General features: G+C 48.2%; 1 protein-coding gene across 3 annotated transcripts in view; it reads left to right on the top strand.

The window, feature by feature from the left end:
* LOC118363833 (vang-like protein 1) overlaps positions 1 to 24,038 on the top strand; it is a 42,744-nt gene that overhangs the window by 6,876 nt on the left and 11,830 nt on the right. The window contains exons 2-5 of one of the 3 annotated variants that reach the window (XM_052488676.1): positions 3,154 to 3,428; positions 10,439 to 10,547; positions 19,848 to 20,318; positions 20,675 to 20,850. In XM_052488676.1, the coding sequence (XP_052344636.1) occupies positions 3,358 to 3,428; positions 10,439 to 10,547; positions 19,848 to 20,318; positions 20,675 to 20,850 (827 nt within the window). In that variant the 5' untranslated portion in view covers positions 3,154 to 3,357. Of the gene's footprint in view, positions 1 to 3,153; positions 3,429 to 10,438; positions 10,548 to 19,383; positions 20,319 to 20,674; positions 20,851 to 24,038 lie in introns of those variants that run through there. The other 2 variants (XM_052488674.1, XM_052488675.1) reach the window with 2 other exon arrangements.

The following is a 24,038-nucleotide window of genomic DNA, read 5'->3' as shown; positions in this document are numbered from 1 at the left end:
CAAACACACACACACTATATGGGTCACTGTTTACATTCACCCCAAGTTTTCCTTTCTAAGTGGCAGATAAGATGGCACGGGGCAGTATCTTGGATGAGCAGTTCTTTTCAGTGAAACGACTGGAACAAATGTGGTTATGAAAACAGAGAGAGTGCCCCAAGGGAGAGTTCGAGCCCCGCTCTACTTCCCAAGGCTTCAGTTGTGACTGCTGCGGTAGTTAATCAACATGTTTAATGTGTGCAGAAGTGAGCTTTGCTTGTGTAACCGGCTAGCTAGTTAGCGGGGTGTGTGCTAATAGCGTTTCAATCGGTGACGTCACTAGCTCTGAGACCTTGAAGTAGTTGTTTCCTTTGCTCTTCAAGGGCCGTGGCCATAGGTAACGGAGCCATAGGTAACGATGCTTTGTGGGAGGCAGTTGTCGGTGTGTGCAGAGCGTCCCTGGTTCGGGCCCAGGTAGGGGCGAGGAGAGGAACGGAAGCAAAACTGTTACACTTGTGATAGTCCAAAAGTGTTTGAATGAGCACGCATACTGCTAACTCCAAACACGTCAGGACAGCAGGATGTGACTGTGGAGGCGACGGGAGAGTGGTGACTGTGGAGGCGACGGGAGAGTGGTGACTGTGGAGGCGACGGGAGAGTGGTGACTGTGGAGGAGACGGAGAGTGGTGACTGTGGAGGCGACGGGAGAGTGGTGACTGTGGAGGAGACGGGAGAGTGGTGACTGTGGAGGAGACGGGAGAGTGGTGACTGTGGAGGAGACGGGAGAGTGGTGACTGTGGAGGAGACGGGAGAGTGGTGACTGTGGAGGAGACGGGAGAGTGGTGACTGTGGAGCGACGGGAGTGGTGACTGTGGGGAGAGTGGTGACTGTGGAGGAGACGGAGAGTGGTGACTGTGGAGGAGACGGGAGAGTGGTGACTGTGGAGGAGACGGGAGAGTGGTGACTGTGGAGGAGACGGGAGAGTGGTGACTGTGGAGGGGACGGGAGAGTGGTGACTGGAGGAGACGGGAGAGTGGTGACTGTGGAGGAGACGGGAGAGTGGTGACTGTGGAGGAGACGGGAGAGTGGTGACTGTGGAGGAGACGGGAGAGTGGTGACTGGAGCACTCTAGTTAATTTTCACAACAGATATGGGTCAGTTAGAGTGGATTTCCTCTGCTGCAAGGGGTCATGGGAGTTGGCATGCTTTAAGTGTACACTCCAGTGAGTGTGCTCGTTTCTGGGATACGCTTGTAAATTCAACAATGTTCACTTTAACCTCTCTCCTTCAGCTCCTTGTTTACATTGAAGGTTTCACTAGGGATTTTGGCCCAATACAAGCCAGCTGTATACAAGAGGAGGGCAGCTCATTATAATGTCCGGAATGGAACAAATGGAATGGAATCAAACACCTGGAAACCATGTTTTTGATACGATTCCACTGATTCCGCTCCAATCGCTAGCACCAGCCTGTCCGCCCCAATTAATGTGCCACCAGCCTCCTGTGCTGTATACATTATTTATCACCTGTGTTACAATACAACATCTGTTATCACTTTGTCAACGGTCCTTTCTGAAATGCTACATTTTCATTGAATTAGTCTTTAAATGTGATTGGATGGTTCTAGGTCAAAAATGGAATCCTTAGTGTTGTACGATGAATGATGCTGGCGCTGTTGAGAAGTGTACGTTGCAAGCTTGGCTTATCAGCTCTTCTGCCATATTATTGCATTGATGCGTGTGACTTTATGTAGCGTGCTCCGTTCCCCTTCCTGTCCCGTTACCTCCAGCTGTTAAGAGGCTCTCTGTCTACCTCCTTGATGGTTTACCTGTCGTGTGTGTGTGTGTGTGCGTGCGTACGCCTGTCCCCAGCTCTCCCTGCTCACATGGCTCTCTCTGTTTCCCCAGGCGTTGTTACTCAGCCATGTGCCTAATCGTAATCCCTGTTGTTTCACTACGTCTGTTTCTGCCCTTTTCACTTCTGTTCCCTCTTCCCTTCGGTCATTTAAGAACAACTGTTACATCATATCCTCCTGTACATGTAGTCAAATCAAGGGCACCCAATAAACGCTCTTATCAGACCTGCGTCTCCTAGTGGATGCTGTAAAGTCTTCAGCCGGGTCTAGGAGTAGAACTAATGGTATGGAATTAGTGGGGAGTTTAAAAAAAAAAAAAGAAGAAAATTCTCCCTTTGATATTGAAATCCGCTTGATGTTTAAGTTACGGCTCTCCTCTGCATCCACACAGCCTTTAGCATTTTTCTGGGAGATTGATCCTCTTGGGAAAGAATGTTTCCAAGATTAGAGACCAAAACACAGAATATAGGCCTAAAGCTAAATTGGATATTTTACGGTATCTGTTTGTGTGTTGTTGGCTGGTTGTCTCAATTCCCCTCTGAAAGCTTCTTGGTTTAATAATGTAATAACCAAACACTGTTTTACCTGGAGCACTTTGTCTGTGTGATGATGTCACGCTAGTGGAAGGCTGGGAGAGAGGGGTGAGACCGGGGTCGGCGAGGGAAATGGGTTTGTTGCTCTGCATCCGACCATTGTTTTGTTGAAGCTCCAGACGTAGACCTGCATGCTCTGCACAACATTCCAATTCAATCTCTCTTCTCATAGGCCAGTCTGTCTGTGGAAAGGTCTATTTGTTGAGGGAGGGATTCATAGCTAGGTCTGCTGCTGTTCTGTTGTTTGTGGGTGTGCTTAGTGCTTACACTCTCTGTGAACTACTGTAGGTTTGGGTTGTCAAGGAGGTTAGAAGTAAGAAGAGCCTTTCACAATGTACCTTTTATATTAGAATCAACAGAAACTAGTCCAATGGTTTCAAATCTGTCCTGTGTCAAGCTTCGATTGGTGTGTGTGTGTGTGTGTGTGTGCGATCCCTCCCACACAACCTTCATTAAAATAATGATTTCCCCATCCTGCCTAATGGGAATGTCAAATGCTGCTTTAGTGAAGCGGTTGTGTTTTTCTCATATTTATCTCCTGGAATGTTAATTCCAGAGAAAAAGGCGAAGTGGAAGCTATGTGCAGAGATCCCAGCTGTCCAGATCCATCTGCAACACACATTCTTGTCTTTCAGTATCAACTGGGCTATAGCAGACCACCACTTCTGTCCTCTGTCCATCTGTCCGTCCTCTGACCAGACCTGGCTGTCTCTGTCTCCTCCCCAGGTTGATGTTTCCTAGTCGGGAATCCCCAGGGTTGCTTTCAAGATTGACACCCGACAGCTTGCGGCCTCTGCCAATCTCCTGAGCGAGCTCCGCCTGCCACCGGACAAGACTGCCCACAAGCTCCCGCTGCGTCTGCCTGCGGCAAAGCCCAGCAACCTCCGCGAGGCCCTTGGCCAGTCGCCCGGGAGGAAGGACCTCGTCGCCATGGACACGGAGTCCACCTACTCAGGGTACTCGTACTACTCTGGTCGCTCCCGGGGATCCCACAGACATGGGTAAGAGGACGTTATGCACGTTCATACCATCTCTAGTTTGAAGGATAGACGGTGACGAAACCTCTAATAAATTGCTCTCTCTTCCTCGCCTCCTTTTCTACCCTGTTCTCTCTTTCCTCTCTTTCTCTCCTTCATTCCACTTGGTCTCTATCCCCTCTTTCCCCTCCCTCCATCTGTCCACCACAGGGCAGTGTGGGGTTATTTGTCTGTCATTAGTGGAATAGCAGTGTCTGACAGGCTCAGGAAGGGAGAGGGGGACAGGTGCTGAAGAGGCCTGACTGATGGCTCAGCTGATACAGAGGGCCACAAGCAAGGGGCTCCTGTTCCACACAGCCCCTCCTTTATCCAGCCAGCACATCCCTCTCTCTTTCTCCCTCTTCCTTCCCTCTCTCTCTCTCTCTCTGGGACCAGTTATCCAGGGTGAAAGGATCCCTCTACGACTGAATCTGGTGGGACCCCCTGAAACATCTGGTGTGCTTTCTATCTCTCTCTCTCTCTCTTTTTCTATCTGTCTATGCTCTATTCTCTCCTGCGTCAGACCCCACTCAGCTTCAGTCAGTCGCCGATCCCTCGCTCGCAAGCCCCAGACGTGTTGAAAAGCCAGCAGCTGCCCTCGTTAATCTCCACTTGACCTCCTCCCTCGCTCCCTCTCCAGTGATGTCACCACCACTCCCATGGGATAGATTTGGGCAGGCGTATCACTGGATGGAGAGGCCTCTCCGCTCTCCTGCTCCAGCTCTCCTCTCACGTTCTCCCGGGGGGAAATTTGACCGTGTCGTCTGAAGCTAGGCAACGAAAACTGGGGACACTTGTAAATTAAAGTGGGTTTGGAGGTGGGTGAGTGGAACTCACTTTCCCACCCACTCTTCCTGTATCTGTAACTCTGAAGAGAGTGACTGTGTCCTGAAGGTCACCCTATTCCCTCTCTTCCTGTATCTGTAACTCTGAAGAGAGTGACTGTGTCCTAAAGATCACCCTATTCCCTATATAGTGCACTGTGTTTCTGGCCAGGACCCCCAGGGCCCACAGGGCTTTGGTCAAAAGTAGAGCAGTAGTTAAGGTTTAGTGTGCCGTTTGGGATGCAGGAAGTGAGTGGTGGCAAATTGGAGAGGCTGTACAGGGCCTCCTTGCCAAACTCCTTTCCACTCGCTCCTCTCTCTCCTCTCCCACTATGCTAAGGCCACTGGCTGGCCTCTAATTCAATAGACAAAAGAGACACGCTTGGCTTTGAAAACCCCCTGTCTCATCTGAAGTATAATCCTTTTACTCTGACGGGTGCCATGCATGAAGAGGCTTTGGATTGCCATTGCCTAATTACATCTGTGCCAGACTTGGATGGACACACACACATACACACATACACACATACACACATACACACATACACACATACATACATACATGTAAACAGCTGTGTGCCTCTCTGAGATCCCATGTCTGGCCTTGGTACACAACGAGTGCTAAAAAGATACCAGAGAATGAACTTCCAAGATATTGGCTCAAGCTGCGTGATCCTGTACCGTGTCAAACGTCTCTCCCACTGACTCTGGATCGCTGCCTCGCGCTGCTGTTTTTGTGGTGTCGTCTCTCTAGCGCGATTTATACACAGGGAACCCAGTCAGTCCCCATTGTAAGCCACTGAGCCTCTGTAGACAGTGGCGCTTGGTCTTTTTAAGGACACCAGAGTAGTTTGCTACCTACTGACGATTCTCCCAGACCAAGATCGCCTGCCTTTCTGCATCCGCCGCAACGGTGGCGTTGAGTGACGTCAGTAACTTCTGAGGCTTCTTTCTCTTCTCCAGAGAGGGGCTCTTCTTCTGTGTCTGTGGAGCGTGCCAATGATCATTGACTAGTGAGTCTCACATTGGTAGGCAGTCATGTGGAAAATTGGCTCTTTTTGATTGGTAGGACTCCAATTATATGGCGGCACACTCGATTAACACGTTGTAATTTATTCAATTCACTATCTCATGCCAAAATTTTAATCCCTTTGCTGCTTGGGGTGTTATGGTTCCCCGAACTGTTCCCCTTTCTGAGGCAGGCCACATTTTAGGGAGACACCCTATTTCTGGAACTTTCTTATTAGAGTTGATGCTAATGGGAAAATCCAAGTGGAGTGAAAATACCCCCTTACCCACATGTTGCTTTTGAACATTCCAACTGAAACGTCTACAGAGCAGATCAAGGAGAGGCACCCACCTTGCCTGATTAATGCTATAGTGGAGACACTGGTACATGTCATACATTGTGTACCCTGTCACCTGATAGTGGAGCTAATCCTAGCCAACAGTCTGGCCTCACCACGGCCCCTATCACACACTGCTCCCTGGGCCCCTCTCTCTCTGGCTCAACACTGTGTGGAGAAATGTCATTGAGCAATGCTGCCGCCATGGATTCTCCCCGTCACTATGAGGGATGGGCAAATGAATGCGCTATGTCCAGGCTTGAAGCTATAGAGACCTTGGCTGTGTTGATTTAGGGTTGAGTAAATGACCTTTGTTAGTTTAATGTTGTCTATCCGCCACAGCCACACCTTTGCCTGTTCACCCCCCTTCCTTGTTACAGTTACACAGAGTGAGCAGAGCTGCCAGTGTCATTGAGTACAGCCACTCTCTCAAGGTGAAGTGAAAACGGCCTCTCTCTCTCCCTGTAATATGATTATTCTGAGAGTGTGGTTATGTATTTGGCTCCTCGTCATCCTCCCGTTAGCTGACACTGGCAGTGAGTACCGAGCTTCTTGGGCTCTGAGCTCCGCCTTGACACGGTGCCTGTTTTACACAGGTGTGTGTGTGTGTGTGTGTGTGTGTGTGTGTGTTGTGTGTGTGTGTGTGTGTGGTTTGACTGGCCAGCCATGCGGAAAGCGAGCAAATTCATCCACAGACAGACTCTTGGCGGAGGAGGTGCAAATCGGCTTTGTTTCCCACAGCCCTCTGTGTCAGTGAGAGGGGGTGCACAGACAGTGTCAGACTTAGCTGTGGGTGTTGCGGTGGAAATCGCTCCCAGGTTTGGCGCTGCCATAGGTTGCCAGGCTTCCATCCTCCATCTAAAAGCCACATCTGCTTTAGGAAGCCATGCTGGAAGTCAAATTCCTTTTTTAATCAAATGATACCAGAGGAGGGCTGTAGAATAGCAATGAGGCTGGCTGGCGTTGTGTGCTAATGATGCAGGAGGAGGATGAGAGGAGGAAGAGTTGCACATTGATTTGCCCACAAGCTACTTTCTGCTTTCCTGAAGTCTGTTTCTGAAAGGCAGGCTGGGATATAAAAAGGGTGCTTGAGACTCTCTCCTTCATCATCCGTCCTCCCATTGATTTTAAACAATCACACCAGTCATAAGCAGCTGCCTCCAGACGTACCCGTGTATGAGTCATCCAATCTTTACATCGACTCCCGGATAAACGGCTTAACTGAGCCTAACCCGATGTGACTTACAACCCCTATTGGATGGAGGGGTACACCACAAATGAGTATCAATGAGTAAGCCAGCTAACTTTGATAAACAACCAGAAATAGCTAGTTATTTTCTTGTTCATGGAGCTAAACTTAGATATGAGTTTTTGGTTGTCGAGTTAAGTAGACCACGCCCATTTCAAGCTTATCTTTCCCTAAAAATGTATTTCCATCATATTTAAGCAAGTTAGCAGGCTAACTCCTTGATCCTGCTTTGTAGTACAACCCTCTACCCAACCCTGGCCTGTGCAGCAGTACAGTACCCTCTCTCCTCACCAGCTATCTCCCAATAGGGCTCCAGCTATCTCCCAATAGGGCTCCAGCTATCTCCCAATAGGGCTCCTCCAGTTACTAATCACCATCACTGTCAGTGTGAATGATGATCATGCTGCTCGCTGGACTAATTGTAGCACTAGTAATGATATCCATAATTTATTTAAGGATTACTTCGATCTCCGCCTCCTTCTAGATTCAATGTATTAGTTCTGAATGTCTCTTCGTGCCTCTCCTGTTATTTCTGGAGTACCATGCAGTGCTTGAAGTAATGTAATGTCAATGTCCTCTCTGGGAGTCCCCAGTGAAAATGAATGGTGGAGAATGCCAATCCACTATGACTGACTCTTCAGATTTCCCAGCCCCAGGGAAGAAATATGTTTATTAAGAATTCTAATCCTGTTCCAATTTATCTTTGCATGTTGCATTATTCTATTTTTATGATATTGTTCATCTGAGTTTGTGGAAGCTGGCTGCGGTCATTTTCAATAGGAAACCGTGTCCTGGTCAAAAAGGGAAAAACCCAGAATAGAGGCAGGAAACCGATGTGTTCACCTCTCTATCACAACACATTGGCTTCTATAGAGGTCCATTACTTCCATAGCAGCCAATCACACCGATTCCCCCGATGAGCCTAACGTCAGGATATCCTGATGGGCCGTCCGATCAGCGTTGATCCTTCAACCACTTTTACCTATGCTGTGAATGCTTCAGGGGCTCTCTGAAGTGTGACTTATCTATTTAGTTGAACCTGATTGCTGTTTTGATTGCTTTAGGTCCATCAATAATGGATCTATGAGATCAATAGTGTCTATGTCATTGAATATCCACATTGCAAGCTTAAGAAAAGTGCATAGTGCTCTTTCATGTCCTGGCATCCAGCTCTCACAACCAAATCCATGCCTATGTTCCGTAACAGATGGGTAAAATGTGCCAGTAACACCCATTGAACCATTTTGTTGGTGGCATTTATCCTAATGCATAAGGAATGCATATCTACAGTGCTACGCACCAAAAAAGTGAATCTGATATGACCACGTGAGGTATTCTAAAGGATTTGAACCTCCCTAAACAAGGCATACTGGGACACGCCAGGGTCCTATGCCAGCACTCTGAGACTGAGGTGGCCACGTTACTGCCTGCAGTGAAAGAAAGATCCAGGAAAAGCCACCCCATTTAGAGGAAATGTCATTTGTTACACTCGATACATCCATTTTATGGTCTTCACAAAAGACTCCTTACACGGAGATGCGCTCAGAGGACAAGAAATGAACATTTAGGGTCAAAAGAAAAATGGCAGCAATATCTTGGAACTGTGCTTGGTCTTCATCATAGCTAGAGGTTTGCCTGTGTTTTAAATCATGATTTCCCATAAGTTGTTTATGGATGTCCCTGGATGGCACTCCGGTTGTAATTCAGCCCATGTTGTCTAGCATTTGCAATTTCTGGATTATTTAATAAAGACGTACAACACGTTTTCATTCTGCAACTTGTTTGTTTCCCCCATAATAAATTAAAATAAATAAATTAGATCAGACCGAGCCTGTCCTGTTATCTCATCACTAGCCTGTTTCTCTCTCTCGCTCCTCATCTCTCTTCTATTCTCACGCTGTCCCTCTGTAACAGACCGGAAAGTACTGTATCTAGCTACTGTACAGTACCATGGCTATCCCTCCTAACAGACCAGACCATGAGTATCTAGCTACAGTACAGTACCATGGCTGAGGGCAATTGGAAATAGAATGGGATTGACGAGATCAGATTAGTGGAGGCTGGGAGAGTGATGAGCCTCCTCAGTGTCCGGGGTAGTAGAGCCATGATGGAGCTGCAGTGGGCATAGTGCCATGTGTTGTACTGTATATGGCTGGATGGAGAAACCCTGTCTGTCACTCACTCCCACACAGGATCTGGGGAGGTGAAGAGGGTCAGTGCCGGGGTCGGATCCACTAATGGCCCTCGCGGGGCAGAGGAAGTGAGGCGAGTAGAGGCGAGTTCACAGCGGTTTGGTTGGTAGTTGGGTCATGAGGGAGGCAAGGAATGGAATAAAGAATGCTTTGCCACCTTTAGACTCATCAGCAGGTAAAGGCCTGGTCCCCTAGTCCTCTACTTCCCTTGTCCCCTAGTCTCCCACTGCTGGCTGCCTCAGCAGGGTTGGTCCTGGTCGATCCCTGTCTGGGAGACCAGATGCTGCTGGAAGTGGTGTTGGAGGGCCAGTAGGAGGTACTCTTTTCTCTGGTCAAAAAATGTTTTATCCCAATAACACAGGGCAGTGATTGTGGACATTGCCCTGTGTAGGGTGCTGTCTTTCGGATGGGACGTTAAACGGGTGTCCTGACTCTCTGCGGTTACTAAATATCCCATGGCTCTTATTGTAAGAGTAGGGGTGTTAACCCCAGTGTCCTGGCTAAATTCCCAATCTGGCCCTCAAACCATCATGGCTACCTAATCATTGCCAATTTCCTATTTGCTCCTTCATCACCCCGTCCTCTAACTATTCCCCAGGTCGTTGCTGTAAATGAGAATGTGTTCTCAGTCAATTTACCTGGTAAAATAAGGGTTACATTTAAATTAATGGTCCTCTATTCCCCTGGTCCTCTATTCTCCTGGTCCCCTAGTCCTCTATTCTCCTGGTCCCCTAGTCCTCTATTCCCCTGGTCCCCAAGTCCTCTATTCCCCTGGTCCCCAAGTCCTCTATTCCCCTGGTCCCCAAGTCATCTATTCCCCTGGTCCCCAAGTCCTCTATTCCCCTGGTCCCCAAGTCCTCTATTCCCCTGGTCCCCAAGTCCTCTATTCCCCTGGTCCTCTATTCCCCTTGTCCCCTGGTCCTCTATTCCCCTTGTCCCCTGGTCCTCTATTCCCCTTGTCCCCTGGTCCTCTATTCCCCTTGTCCCCTGGTCCTCTATTCCCCTTGTCCCCTGGTCCTCTATTCCCCTTGTCCCCTGGTCCCCTAGTCCTCTTCTCTGACTCAAAAAGCGTCTTGAGTTTTCAGCTAAGCCCCTGCATACGTTCACTGTGAGAGAATACTAATTAAAGACATTCTAAGTAAAAGCCAGCAGGATTATGTAGACTCCTATAACCCTGTTGTTGCTGATGCTATGGAAGAAAGAGGGAGAGAATGAGAATCAGAGGGAAATAACATGAGGCTCGTACTGGAAATCCCGCCTGTGGCAGTCCGTTGCTATTCGCCACGCCGACATGCACTCTTCCTATCCTCTCCTCTGGTCTGCTGGTTGTCATGGTAACCACGTACCCGTCGACTCACCCGGTGTACCTGTCGTTGTTTCTCAGGGAGCGCAGCCGCGACCACCACAAGTCACGCAGCAAGGATGGCAGCCGCTCGGAGAAGTCTGTCACCATCAACGCACCGCCAGCAGAACCGCTGCTGGGAGACTCGTCTGTACTGGGGAGGAGGAGGAGGTGCCCACCAGCCCACACAGCCCACACAGCCCACACAGCCCACACAGCCCACACAGCCCAGACAGCCCACACAGCCCACACAGCCCACACAGCCCACACAGCCCGGACAGCCCACACAGCCCAGACAGGCAACAAACCACATTGCTAGAAACCCTCCAAATATGATTTTTTTTCCCTCACATGACAACTCCTTAACTTTTAAATTTCTATATTCCTATGTTTTATTGATTTGTATTTATTGTGCAATGCCTCATTATGATGGTAATTTAATCAGAAAGGCAGGGGGGGGGGGGAAGAAGCAGAAGAAGAGCAGTAGCCAATACTAGCTAACCTGTAGCAACCATCCCATATCTATCTTGACTTGAGTAGCCTAGAGAAGCTAGCTAAGCTAATTGAGGCCACATGATGCACTTTCCCCCCCCAACCCCATTCAGATAAAACAACAGGCTACCTGTTGGTAGTTCGTTGTAGCCGACTACTTCACATTTGGCTAGCTTTTACTTACCTTAATTTTATTCCGTCTTGCATTGCATTAGTGAAAGGCATAAACAAACAAGCTACATACGTGAAGGCTACCGGTCTTTTTATGGGTCGCACCATAAACCACATTGAAAAGTTTGTTTTATGAAATAGTCATTAGACAACAACAATGTCACATCACATGGATATTTTAATTTAGAAAGCTTTTTTTCAGTGTAAAATAGGCCTATAATCATTTGTTGCCTGCTGAAATGAATACCCATATTCAAGTGTTTGATTACTAACATCCGTTCGGGTATTTTCGTATATAGTAACCGTGCACATCCCAAGTACAGACATTCACATGTGGCCGGCTGCACAACGTCTTAACGATGCGTTGGACCGTCATTTTGACTTTGGAGGCATATTTCCTGACATACTCACATGCTTTTCATCTTGTGGAATTGATTAGTGTGTGTGTCTGGGGTTTGGCTGTAGCGCTGTGTATGTGTGAGTATTTTCTGTGTTTTGACACTGTGTGTGTGTGTGTGTGTGTGTGTGTGTGTGTGTGTGGTGTCTTTGACACGGTGTGTGAGCCCAGATGCAGGGGCTTGTGTTTGTCAGGAGGATGCCAGCCCTCAGCAAGCTGTGGCCCTCTCTTACTCTGCTATAACCAGCCCTCCAGAATTAATTGTTTTTGTCAGGGTGCTTGTGTGTGTGTGCGTTTCGGGTTGTTTGCTGTTGAGCTTGTCAGGGAAAACTTGTTGTGTGACACTGAGTAAATACATCATACTGTAAGCTATACTTTGTTTGTCACTGTGCGTTTGGGTACAGCATTTGAATTGGCAAATCAGGTCGTTGGTCTCAGTATGCTCATTCTTTTTCTCATTTTGTCTTGCCAGTTTTATGATGGTGCAGTTCTTGGTGATTCTGCAGTGATGTTTGAACAGAGCTGTCTGCTACTATATTGAACGGCTACCATTGAGGGAACCAGTCCAAAGCTCCAGCCTCCAGGCTATGCTAGTGCGCTAATGCTCAACACTCTCCAGTCAAGAGAACAGTAGCGGTCCCTATTCGTCTCGACTACTCATGTGTATGTATGATACATTATATCAATGTTGTAACGGTAGACCGTAGATGTGGAATGGGGACTCCTGAAGTACTCGTCTCTGGCATAACAGAGTTGTGCAGCTGTGAGTTGTGCAGCTGAGGAATGCACTCTAGGTCCTCACTGCTCTACCATTATGTGAAGTGGCACCCAGGAGAAACATTATATATTTATATATGTAAATAAAAGCCAGGAAGCATTCTTTGAGAATGAACAACCCTCCACCTCCCACCTCTCCTGCTGACACAGACAGCTGTTTGAAAAGAGAAAGTGGAGCTAACTTTATTTATAGTTCACGGGATGTCAATGAAATCAGAGGCCTTATAGAACCCAACAATTAGACATTGTGTTTGTGTGCGCCTCTGTGTGTGACTCATTCCAGGCCTCCAGCTCAAAGCTTGTTTGTGTCATGTAGGCTAATTCTGGTTTGTAAAGGCATATTACACAGGTTGCTGCACATGTTCACGTCTGTGTGATGATCGTGTACTACCTAACCTCGGCATTGAAGTGAATAAGAATCTGGCTTAAAGAAGTGGGACATTTTTTTTTTCCCGGCTGCCAAATGGTCAGCGTGTCATTTACTGCAGGCGAAATCCAAAAGGGGGGCAGATGTAGTCCCTGCCAGTCCCTCAGAATGGAGGCAGTGCCAACGGGACATCAAACCAAACCCTGCCAGGCTCTGATCCCCCAGCCCCATAACAAGCACCTCACTACTGTACCTCCCCACCCCTGTCTACCCCCCCTCCTCTCCCTCCAGCTTAATTCTGCCCAATTACAGCAGCGCCTGTCCTCTCAGATGGTTAGGTAAAGAGGTACCAACACGACTACACTGTATTTCTAGGCGGAGTGCAGTTACTTCTGTGTTGGGGAAGTATGTGGCACAGTAGTAGCGATGTCGGGACCTTGGATGTGGCGCAGGGCTTGTTCTCATGTCTTCCCCCACCCCCATGTTGAGCCTCTGCTTCTCCACTAGTTGAGGTCTCTCTAACAAAATGAGTCCATGTTTCTGTGTTTTTGCTGTTCTTGCAAGTTCCTTGCTCTGCCACGGTTGTCCTGGGGTTGAGGCGAGTTCTAGGTCTATGCAGGAGACAAGTGGTCGAAGAAGGCGCTTCTTCACACAGGAAGTGAGTTACTGTGTCCACTCCAGTCCTTTCTCGAGATCTGCGTTTTACTTGAATCTGTAGAGTATCTATGAATCTTTTTTTTTTTTTTAATTATGACATCTCCATCTTTTAGTAACAAGGCATCTTCTAGCGGTGGTGTGACTGGTTGTTTTGTCATCCTCCATAGAGGCTGCTATAAGCCTGCAATCCAATGTCTATGAACAGTTAATCCGTACAAAGACTGTCGTCGTCACCGTGTGTTCATTGGCTGGCCCGGGCCGCCCAGGTCCCTCGTCAGGCCCTTCGCCATTGGCCGCAAGTCGTGACGCTGTCACCGTAATGCTCAGTGGCTCAGAAGGAATGGACGGAGAGTGGTTTTCACTGGAGCAGGCAAGGATGAGCGGAGAGAGACAGAGCGGGAGAGAATGAGAGAAGTTGCCCCAGGGAAGTGAAGGAATAGAAAAATAGCGTTTAAAGATGGGATGGGGGGGCAGGCAGGAGCCCTCTGAGCCTAATTGGTTTGTTATTTTGTTTGCTGTCTCTATGAGGGACACAGCTGCTTGTTTAATGTACCCCCCCCTTCATCTTCCACTGGCCCTTTCACCCCCACCCACCCATATCTTGCTGCTAGTAGGACATCCCATGTGATGTCTCTCTGTGTGTGTGTGTGTGTGTGTTGCTTTTCATAGCCTGTACATTAAACCCAGAGACACACAGCCCATACAGTAGAATCTCTCTCGGGGCGTGATGGGGTGATAGAGATCTAGTGGTGAGGCTGCAGCAGGGTAGCGGTGGAGGCAGAGAGGTTGTCTCAGTGTGGAGAGATGCACTAGCTGGATCTTCATGGCCAAGCTTCTCCCTGTCCTGGCCGGGCGACGCTGTTACAGGTAAATGTTTGCCGTTTCGACATGAGCTCTCGGCTCTCTGCTTTGATGGAGACTATGGAGGTGATGATGGGGATGGAGGAGATGGCGGTGGAGACCTCCAAGGAAGAGGACGACTCCAGCGCTCCACCTGGGGACACTCCTGCTCTCAGCCCAGGGCCATGCACAGAGTCAGGCCAGGTAAGACACAGTAACAACGGACTGTGTGTTGGATGGCCAATGGCTGTAACATTTCCTTCGATCCAAGTGGATGTTAAAGGTCTGGATACAAGGAGTTGACATGAATGCAACTGGCAAGCCATTCGTGTTCAAGTAGCGTGCGTGCATTTGTTAAATACACTGAGAGACAGTGGTTTTGGTGTAGCTGTTGTGGTCTGTGAGACCACTGTTTTTAGAAGTGATTTCAAAATGGCCGGGGGGGTTTTTTTGGAGGGAGGAATCTGCTCTGTGATGACGACACTGGAATCTTATGGTCCTTTTATATGACGTTCAAAATGAGCTGCATCTCACGATGTGATAGGAGGGTTAGAGGACAAGTGTTTCGTTTAAATAGAACTCCTATTTAACCCTACTGACTCTTTCTGGCAGTCTGAACTCCAACGTTGTTCCTGGCTGTTCCACCTATTTCCTCCATGTTAGTGCTTCTGCCCACCTTCCCTGCCTCTCTGTCTTGACATGTAATCGGCAGCTTTGTTTGCTTTGCGTTGCTTGTCATGGCTGCGGTTGGAGCTGGATGTGAACGTCTTCCAGGAATGCCCCCTGTGCGCTGCTATATTTACACACAGAGACACCGCTCGTCTCCCAGGAGTCTGTGCTTATGCTCAGTCTCTGAGCAAAAGGTGTTGTATTTCACTTAATTTATACGTGGAGAAAGATTCTCACCGATGACATGTTAGACACACACACACACACACACACACACACACACACACACACACACACTGAATGGTTGGCGACATTAATATTTCTACACTTTGGTTTGACAATCGATCGCTTCCAGATTTGTCTCTATCCCTTCTTTGATAATAGAACGAACGGCGTCCTGAGTGGCAACGTTTGAAAGGGAAGTGGGGACACCTACTCAGTTGCACAACTGAATGCAATCAACCTGAAATGTCTTCCACATTTAACCCAACCCCTCTGAATCAGAGAGGCTTACTTAACCTCTTGCTCCTACCTGACACGCAGGCGTCCCATCTAGACATCTGGAAATGCAAATGCGCTACGCTAAATGCTAATAGTACTAGTTAAAACTCAAACGTTCATTAAAATACACATGCAGGGTATTGAATTAAAGCTACACTCGTTGTGAATCCAGGCAACAAGTCCGATTTTTAAAATGCTTTTCGGCGAAAGCATGAGAAGCTATTATCTGATAGCATGTAACACCCCAAAAGACCCGCAGGGGACGTAAACAAAATAATTAGCATAGTCGTCGCTACACAAACCGCACAAATAAAATATAAAACATTCATTACCTTTGACCATCTTCTTTGTTGGCACTCCTAGATGTCCCATAATCACTATTGGGTCTTTTTTTCGATTAAATCGGTCCATATATAGCCTAGATATCGATCTATGAAGACTGTGTGATAAACTGAAAGAAATAGCGTCTTGTAACGTCATTTTTTTAAATTAAAAAAGTAGACGATAAACTTTCACAAAACACTTTGAAATACTTTTGTAATGCAACTTTAGGTATTAGTACACGTTAATAAGAGATCAAATTGATCACGAGGCGATGTATATTCTATATGGGGTACGTCTGGAAATAATGTCCGGGTAAATCTCAACCAAAATATCCGGTCGGAGACCTGAACAAATGGCTTGTCTCTTCTTCGTTTGACCAAGAAACAAAGCCTAGGCAAATGACAAGACTGGTGACATCGTGTGGAAGCTGTAGGTATTGCAACCTCAGCCCCATTTAATGTGGTTCGCCTTTAACAATTGGTTGATGTGGCGGATGGATATATTTTTCCATTTTCAGTGATTAGATTTTCATGCGCTTTTCGATGAAACGCACGTTCTGTTATAGTCACAGCCGTGATTTAACCAGTTTTATAAACGTCCGAGTGTTTTCTATCCACACATACTAATCATATGCATATACTATATTCCTGGCATGAGCAGCAGGGTGCTGAAATGTTGCGCGATTTTTAACAGAATGTTCGAAAAAGTAGGGGGTAGGAGTAACAGGTTAATCGACGTCCATGTCATCGGCGCCCGGGGAGCAGGTGTTGTTAGGGGGGGGTTTAACTGCCTTGCTCAAGGTGAGAACGGCAGATTTATTTCACCTTGCCCGATCGGGGATTCGAACCAGCGACGTTTAGGTTATTGGCCCGTCACTCTTAACTGCTAGGCTGCCTAGCGTGTGTTAGATTGTGTAGATGTCTTATTGCTGAATATGTTTGGCCAGTTCTACCCAGTTTCTCAGCACTCAGAATATTAGTGTTTTTATGCACCTCTCTCTCTTTGTTTCTCTCTCTGTCTGTCTGTTTCTGTCGGTCCCTCCCTCCGAATCCCTCGGTCTGTTCAGATTTCACAGTTCTCGTTGCCATTGGGATGTCAGTTTTGCTCACGCCCCTCTATCCTGTGTCCTCTCCTTTCAATGGCTACCCTGTCCCCTCCCATCTCCTCTCCCCTCTCTTTCTGAATGCGTATCAGCGTGTGGGAGAGAACATGTCAAATTGGATGTTTCAATGGCTATTCAGCTGACTTTTCACTGTATAACCCCTCCCCCACCACCATATAGGTGTTGGTGAATCACCACAGGTTTCTGATTAGGGTGGATGTTGTGGATAGGCCTGACAGGTGTGTGTGTGTGTGTGTGTGTGTGTGTGTGTGTGTGTGTGTAAGGGGGGGAGGGGGTGGCACAGGGAAACCCCAGGCTGGCAAGGGCCCAAACTTCCCCATCTAAAATCTCCAAACTCTCTATCTTAAACCAGCGCTGGTTGGTACGGGCCAACCAATGGAAAACCCTTAATGGATTGTTTCTCTAGATCACTTCATCAAAATGAGATTTAAAATGGGGTTTTCATTCTCTATTTGGAATCATTCCATTCATGGAAGTCCTCTCTCTCTCTCTCTCTCTCTCTCTCTCTCTCTCTCTCTCTCTCTCTGTTTTGAGGAATCCATTGCCACTCCATGGTGAGAGCATGAAACAAAGGATTTCTTCAACATCCTTTAGTGTTAATGAGGGCTCTCTTACACTCACACACACACTCTCTCCCCCCTCTTTCCTCTCCTCTCTCCCTTTCCCCTACTCTCACACACTCACACATAGTTGAGAGCTGCATCAATTCCCTTGCCTCTCCTCCTCCTCCACCCGCTCCCTCACTCATTACTGTGGCAGGTTTGGGTTTTGTAGGTCAGGTACTGAACCTGTTGTGTTCTCTGTGGACACACTGCTCTTCCTGGTTCAGTGGGCAGGTGGAGACTAGAGGATCTCAGTGCTCTGGCTATGGGCTGTGGTGGTAGAGTCAAGGTGCTGATGCTCAACACCACCTGGAAACTACACAATGGGGTCAGCTGACTCCTATAACAGAAGCACAGCATGGAACTGTTGAAATGGCACTGAAATATGTTCCAGTGTTGAATGGTGCAGTTCAAGCCAGCCACGTGACCTGAACATTCAATCAGATGTGGATGTTTGTTTTCCACCTAAATGTGCAGTTGCATAACAACTGCCAATGTCTTGACCCTGTGTCCTCTTCACCCCAAAGGTCATACAGCAGCGCCACACTGTGATTTACAGCCCCCCCATTGGTCCATTATAAGGATTATTCTCTGGAGGCCAGGCTGACTAGACTAATGGCTATTTACGACCGTTAGGTTGTGTTATCGGCCAGGATTGTATCAGGAATGTTATCCGTTAGGTGGGTCAGTTTTACTGTTTCAGATAAGAACCTGGACATTTTGACTGTGTGTCGTCAAACCCTCCCTTGGACTGCTTGAATTGGCAGAAAGTAATGATATGGGAGGATTCATTACTAAAAAGATGGATGCACAGCTTGGAATTCAGCCTGTAGGAACGGAGGAGCGACAGAGGTGTAGTTTCTATTGTGTACACATCACCAACAAACGAACATGGTCCAAGCACACCAAGACAGTCGTGAGGAGGGCACGACAAAACCTTCTCCCCTCAGGAGACAGAAAAGATTTGGCATGGATCCTCAGATACTCAAAAGTTTCCACAGCTGCACCATCGAGAGCATCCTGACAGGTTGCATCACTGCCTGGTATGGCAACTGCCCGGCCTCTGACCGCAAGGCACTACAGAGGGTAGTGCGTACGGCCCAGTACATTACTGGGGCCAAGCTTCCTGACATCCAGGACCTCTATACCAGAAAAGGCCAAAGAATTGCCAGATTCCAGCCACCCCAGTCATAGACTGTTCTCTCTGCTACTGCACGGCAAGCGGTACAGGAGCACCAAGTCTAGATCCAAGAGGCTTCTACCCCCAAGCCATAAGACTCCTGAACATCTAATCAAATGGCTAACCAGACTATTTGCATTGTCACCCCCCCTATTTCATGCTGCTGCTACTCTGTTATTATTTATGCATAGTCACTTTAATAACTCTACCTACATGTACATATTACCTCGACTAACCGGTGCCCCGGGACATTGATTCTGTACCGGTACCCCCTGTATATAGCCTCGTTATTGTTATTTTATTGCTGCTATTTAATTTGTTGTTACTTTTTATTTGATTTTTTTGTTGGTATTTTTCTTAACTGCATTGTTGATTTAAGTAAGCATAATTGTTGATTTATTTATATTTATTTTATATGCCTCACTTGGTTCTCTCTGACTTCATTCAAATCTGAGCTCCTTTGAAGTTGAACACAGTGTGATAACCATGGTGGGTTGTCTGTAAGTGGCTTGGGATTGGGACATCAAATACAATTCTAATGTATTGAACCCACAACAGCAACATTCAACTAAATGTAGTTTGTCTCTGGACACTGCAGTAGGAGCTGGCCTGATTACAGTGGGATATTAACTGTGGATGCTGCATCTTTCTGACTGGGATAAAGCTTGGCCTTCTATTGTTCTGCCTGACCATGTGACAGAGACACCCCCCCCCCACTGTGCAGTCCCCTATCTCAGATGGATGGTAAATGCATCCTATATGAATTCCCTTTTTCTCCCTTCCGTGCTATTTTTAGCTGCCTGCTGATTTCAAATTGGAGTCCTCTGCTGAGGAAATCAAATCGGGCTCCATCTGTTGTCGTTGGGGAATGAGGGAAAGAGCATTTAGACAGACCAGAGACTGTCTGTCCAGTCTCCCCGTTGGTTTCTATTGGGCAGCCCTCCCTGGCAGCTCAGTTAGCAGGCTACACTGTGGGCATGTGTTGGTACAGTGTTATAAAGGCTCTTATCTGTGTTGTTTTTAGTAGCTCTCGCCAGTCACAAATGACCTTTATTATCTGTGGTTGCCAGAAAACACAGATGTCAGCGCCTCGCCTCGCGTACCCCAGTTTGCAGTCACTCCATTCGCTGTTTTCTTTTTCCATTTCCTGTCTTTCTCTCTCTCGTTCTGTAACTCTTTGTTTGCTCTTCCTCCCCTCCCTGGTTGACTTTTGAACGGAAATGAGCACCGCTTTTAAGCTCTCTATAGAAATGAGCCTAGAGTAGAAAATTCCGTCCTGACTTGCCAGATTCATAACTTTTCCTGACACTAATAAATTTGACTCTAGTAGCAACATGCTCATATGCTACAGTATTTAACACTGACTCCTCTCTCTCCCCCCCAATCCCAGGATGACAACTGGGGTGAGACCACCACGGCCGTCACGGGGACGTCGGAACACAGCCTGTCCCAAGAGGACATTGTCCGGATCACCAAGGACCTGGAGGACAGCGTGGGCCTGGACTGCCGGCGCTACTTTAGCCTGACCCTGGCTGTGGTTCTGGGCCTGCTGGTCTTCCTCACTCCCCTGGCCTTCCTGGCTCTCCCCCACCTCCTCTGGCCTGACAAGCTCCTGGTGTGCGGCACGGCCTGCGAGGGCCTCTTTATTTCCGTGGCGTTTAAATTGTTGATACTGCTGTTGGCCGTTTGGGCGCTGTTCTTCCGGGCTCCGCGCGCCGGCCTGCCCCGGGTGTTTGTGTTCAGAGCGCTGCTGGCCGTGCTGGTGCTGCTGTTCGTCGTGTCCTACTGGCTGTTCTACGGCGTGAGGATACTGGACTCACAGGTACAGCAGGCAGAGAGCGAGACTCACAATCAGTGTTTGTAACGCGTCTAATTACTGGCCACCACATCTGCCTCTTCAAGTGTTCCGTTTGTACGTCATTGCTTTCATCTGTGTCAATCTCTTGTCATGACTGTGTGTACCACAGGAGGTTGGTGGCACCTTAATTGGGGAGGACGGGCTCGTGGAAATGGCTGGAGCGGAATAAGTGTATTGTTATATAACACGTGGTTTCTATGTGTTTGCCATTCGCTCCGTTTGCCATTATTATGAGCCGTCCTCTCTCAGCGGCCTCCACTGGTGTGTACCTATGTAGTGTGTTGACACTAGCACATGCTGGGTTGTCTTGTTGTTCCCAGGATGAGAACTACCAGGGCATCGTGCAGTACGCTGTGTCTCTAGTGGACGCTCTGCTCTTCATCCACTACCTGGCCATCGTTCTGCTGGAGCTCAGGCAGCTGCAGCCCGCCTTCTCTGTCTGCGTCACGCGCTCCACCGACGGAGAGACACGCCACTACAACCTGGGCCAGCTCAGGTGAGACGCGGAGGGAGATTGAGAGGGGGCAGGGGAAGGGAGAAACGGAAAGGGGGAGGATGCGAGAGGAGAAAAGTCCTTGAAAGTAAGACGGGACAATTCAGTGGGTAGAGCAGGCGTGAGGAGAAAGAAAGAGAGCAGAGAAAAGCCAGCAAGTAAGAAGTGTGAGTAAGAATCTCGTGTGTGTGTGTGTGTGTGTGAGAGTAATAAAAGTAATAAGCCAGAGAGAACAGCTCAGGCTAGGAGAACCTGGTCTGTAATGACTTTGTCCTTTTGATGTGCCGTCTGACTGTACCAGGAAGAGGTTTTACCTCATGACGAGTTGCTGAAAGATCTAGTAAGACTGTCGAAAGGCATCATAATTGTATACATGGTCATTTCACAGTCCATGGCGTGCTCTCTCTCTCTCTCGCTCTCTCATATCCCCTTTTGTGAGGGCCTCAAACATATGCTGGTATTATGCTGGGGCCCTCTGGTTCACCTTTGTCTACCTCAGTACAGTGGCAGATGATGGACATGTAAAGTGCTTTAGCCTCTGCTTCACTAGTGTTGTTAGAGGCTGCCCTGGGGCTGTTGTCGCTCATAAAGCGCCTTCCTATTTTCCTCAGCTGGCCGACGCAGCAGCACTCTCCCTGTCTGTATGCGCTTGTAAACAAGCAGCTAATTAGTGCTCCCTACAGGCCACACTGAGCATCTGGTCAGAGAAGATTCATACCATACACACTCATAATACACACACACACACACACATATTCTCAGGTTCAAGGGGAGACTGGGTGTGTTTCCAGACATTTTCCCAGGCCTGTTCTCCATTCCCAGGCAACCGGGGAGGACATTCCTCTGTGCAGGCAGGCTGTCTGTGTATGTGTCTGGCAGGCAGACTGTCTGGTCTGGAGGCTTGTTCTTCTGTCTGGCTCTGACCTGGCCATTCTTTGATGCCAATCTCAGGCCTGAGGAAGTGCTCAAGATCCTAACACCAACATTACCAGAGATTCACCTCTGCAAGAATCCTTCTATTCTCCTCATTCTGTCCCTTATCTCCAGTGTGGCCTAACATAACAAGTCGCTACTTATGGTAGAGAAGAGCCACAGGCAACCGAGGCACAGTGAGGCTCATATCTAGGCCAGTGTTTGGGCTTTATTTGTTTGTCTCCTCTCTCTACTGTAGTTTAATAATTGATCAAAGTACTGAGCACCGGAGAGCCTGACTGCTCAAAGTGCTGACTTCATCACAATGGGTGAATGTAGTTTTGTTAAAACTTTAGGAGGTTGGTTTAGTAGTTTGTACTTGTTTTGTGCAAATGCACAATTGTGTGTGTCTGACGAAACGTCTTCATACAGTATGTATAGATTAATGTGGCGTACAAAGTGGTTTGGGTTTTCCTGTGTGTCAACCCAGGAGTATTATAGCTTTAAGTGTATTTAAAACTTGACAAAGTTGTTTTTCAGTGTGCCTTTGTTTTGGAGATGTCAGAATGTGTCTGTCTGTGTACCATACCAGTGGTGTGTCTGTGTACCATACCAGCGGTGTGTCTGTGTACCATACCAGCGGTGTGTCTGTGTACCATACCAGCGGTGTGTCTGTGTACCATACCAGCGGTGTGTCTGTGTACCATACCAGCGGTGTGTCTGTGTACCATACCAGCGGTGTGTCTGTGTACCATACCAGCGGTGTGTGTCTGTGTACCATACCAGCGGTGTGTGTCTGTGTACCATACCAGCGGTGTGTCTCTGTCTGTCTGTGTACCATACCAGCGGTCTGTCTGTGTACCATACCAGTGGTGTCTGTCTGTCTGTGTACCATACCAGCGGTGTGTCTGTGTACCATACCAGCGGTGTGTCTGTGTACCATACCAGCGGTGTGTCTGTGTACCATACCAGCGGTGTGTCTGTGTACCATACCAGCGGTGTGTCTGTCTGTGTACCATACCAGCGGTGTGTCTGTCTGTGTACCATACCAGCGGTGTGTCTGTCTGTGTACCATACCAGCGGTGTGTCTGTGTACCATACCAGCGGTGTGTCTGTGTACCATACCAGCGGTGTGTCTGTGTACCATACCAGCGGTGTGTCTGTGTACCATACCAGTGGTGTGTCTGTGTACCATACCAGTGGTGTGTCTGTGTACCATACCAGTGGTGTGTCTGTGTACCATACCAGTGGTGTGTCTGTGTACCATACCAGTGGTGTGTCTGTGTACCATACCAGTGGTGTGTCTGTGTACCATACCAGTGGTGTGTCTGTGTACCATACCAGTGGTGTGTCTGTGTACCATACCAGTGGTCTGTCTGTGTACCATACCAGTGGTCTGTCTGTGTACCATACCAGTGGTCTGTCTGTGTACCATACCAGTGGTCTGTCTGTGTACCATACCAGTGGTCTGTCTGTGTACCATACCAGTGGTCTGTCTGTGTACCATACCAGCGGTGTGTCTGTGTACCATACCAGCGGTGTGTCTGTGTACCATACCAGCGGTGTCTGTGTACCATACCAGCGGTGTGTCTGTGTACCATACCAGCGGTGTGTCTGTGTACCATACCAGCGGTGTGTCTGTGTACCATACCAGTGGTGTGTCTGTGTACCATACCAGCGGTGTGTCTGTGTACCATACCAGCGGTGTGTCTGTGTACCATACCAGCGGTGTGTCTGTGTACCATACCAGCGGTGTGTCTGTGTACCATACCAGCGGTGTGTCTGTGTACCATACCAGCGGTGTGTCTGTGTACCATACCAGCGGTGTGTCTGTGTACCATACCAGTGTGTGTCTGTGTACCATACCAGCGGTGTGTCTGTGTACCATACCAGCGGTGTGTCTGTGTACCATACCAGCGGTGTGTCTGTGTACCATACCAGCGGTGTGTCTGTGTACCATACCAGCGGTGTGTCTGTGTACCATACCAGCGGTGTGTCTGTGTACCATACCAGCGGTGTGTCTGTGTACCATACCAGCGGTGTCTCTGTCTGTCTGTGTACCATACCAGTGGTGTCTGTGTACCCTACCAGTGGTGTCTGTCTGTGTACCCTACCAGTGGTGTCTGTCTGTCTGTCTGTCTGTGTACCATACCAGTGGTGTCTGTGTACCCTACCAGTGGTGTCTGTCTGTGTACCCTACCAGTGGTGTCTGTCTGTCTGTCTGTCTGTGTACCATACCAGTGGTGTCTGTGTACCCTACCAGTGGTGTCTGTCTGTGT

This window comes from Oncorhynchus keta, chromosome 30, assembly GCF_023373465.1.
Source record: "Oncorhynchus keta strain PuntledgeMale-10-30-2019 chromosome 30, Oket_V2, whole genome shotgun sequence".
NCBI lineage: Eukaryota > Metazoa > Chordata > Actinopteri > Salmoniformes > Salmonidae > Oncorhynchus > Oncorhynchus keta.
This window is presented reverse-complemented; position numbering and strand designations above follow the sequence as displayed.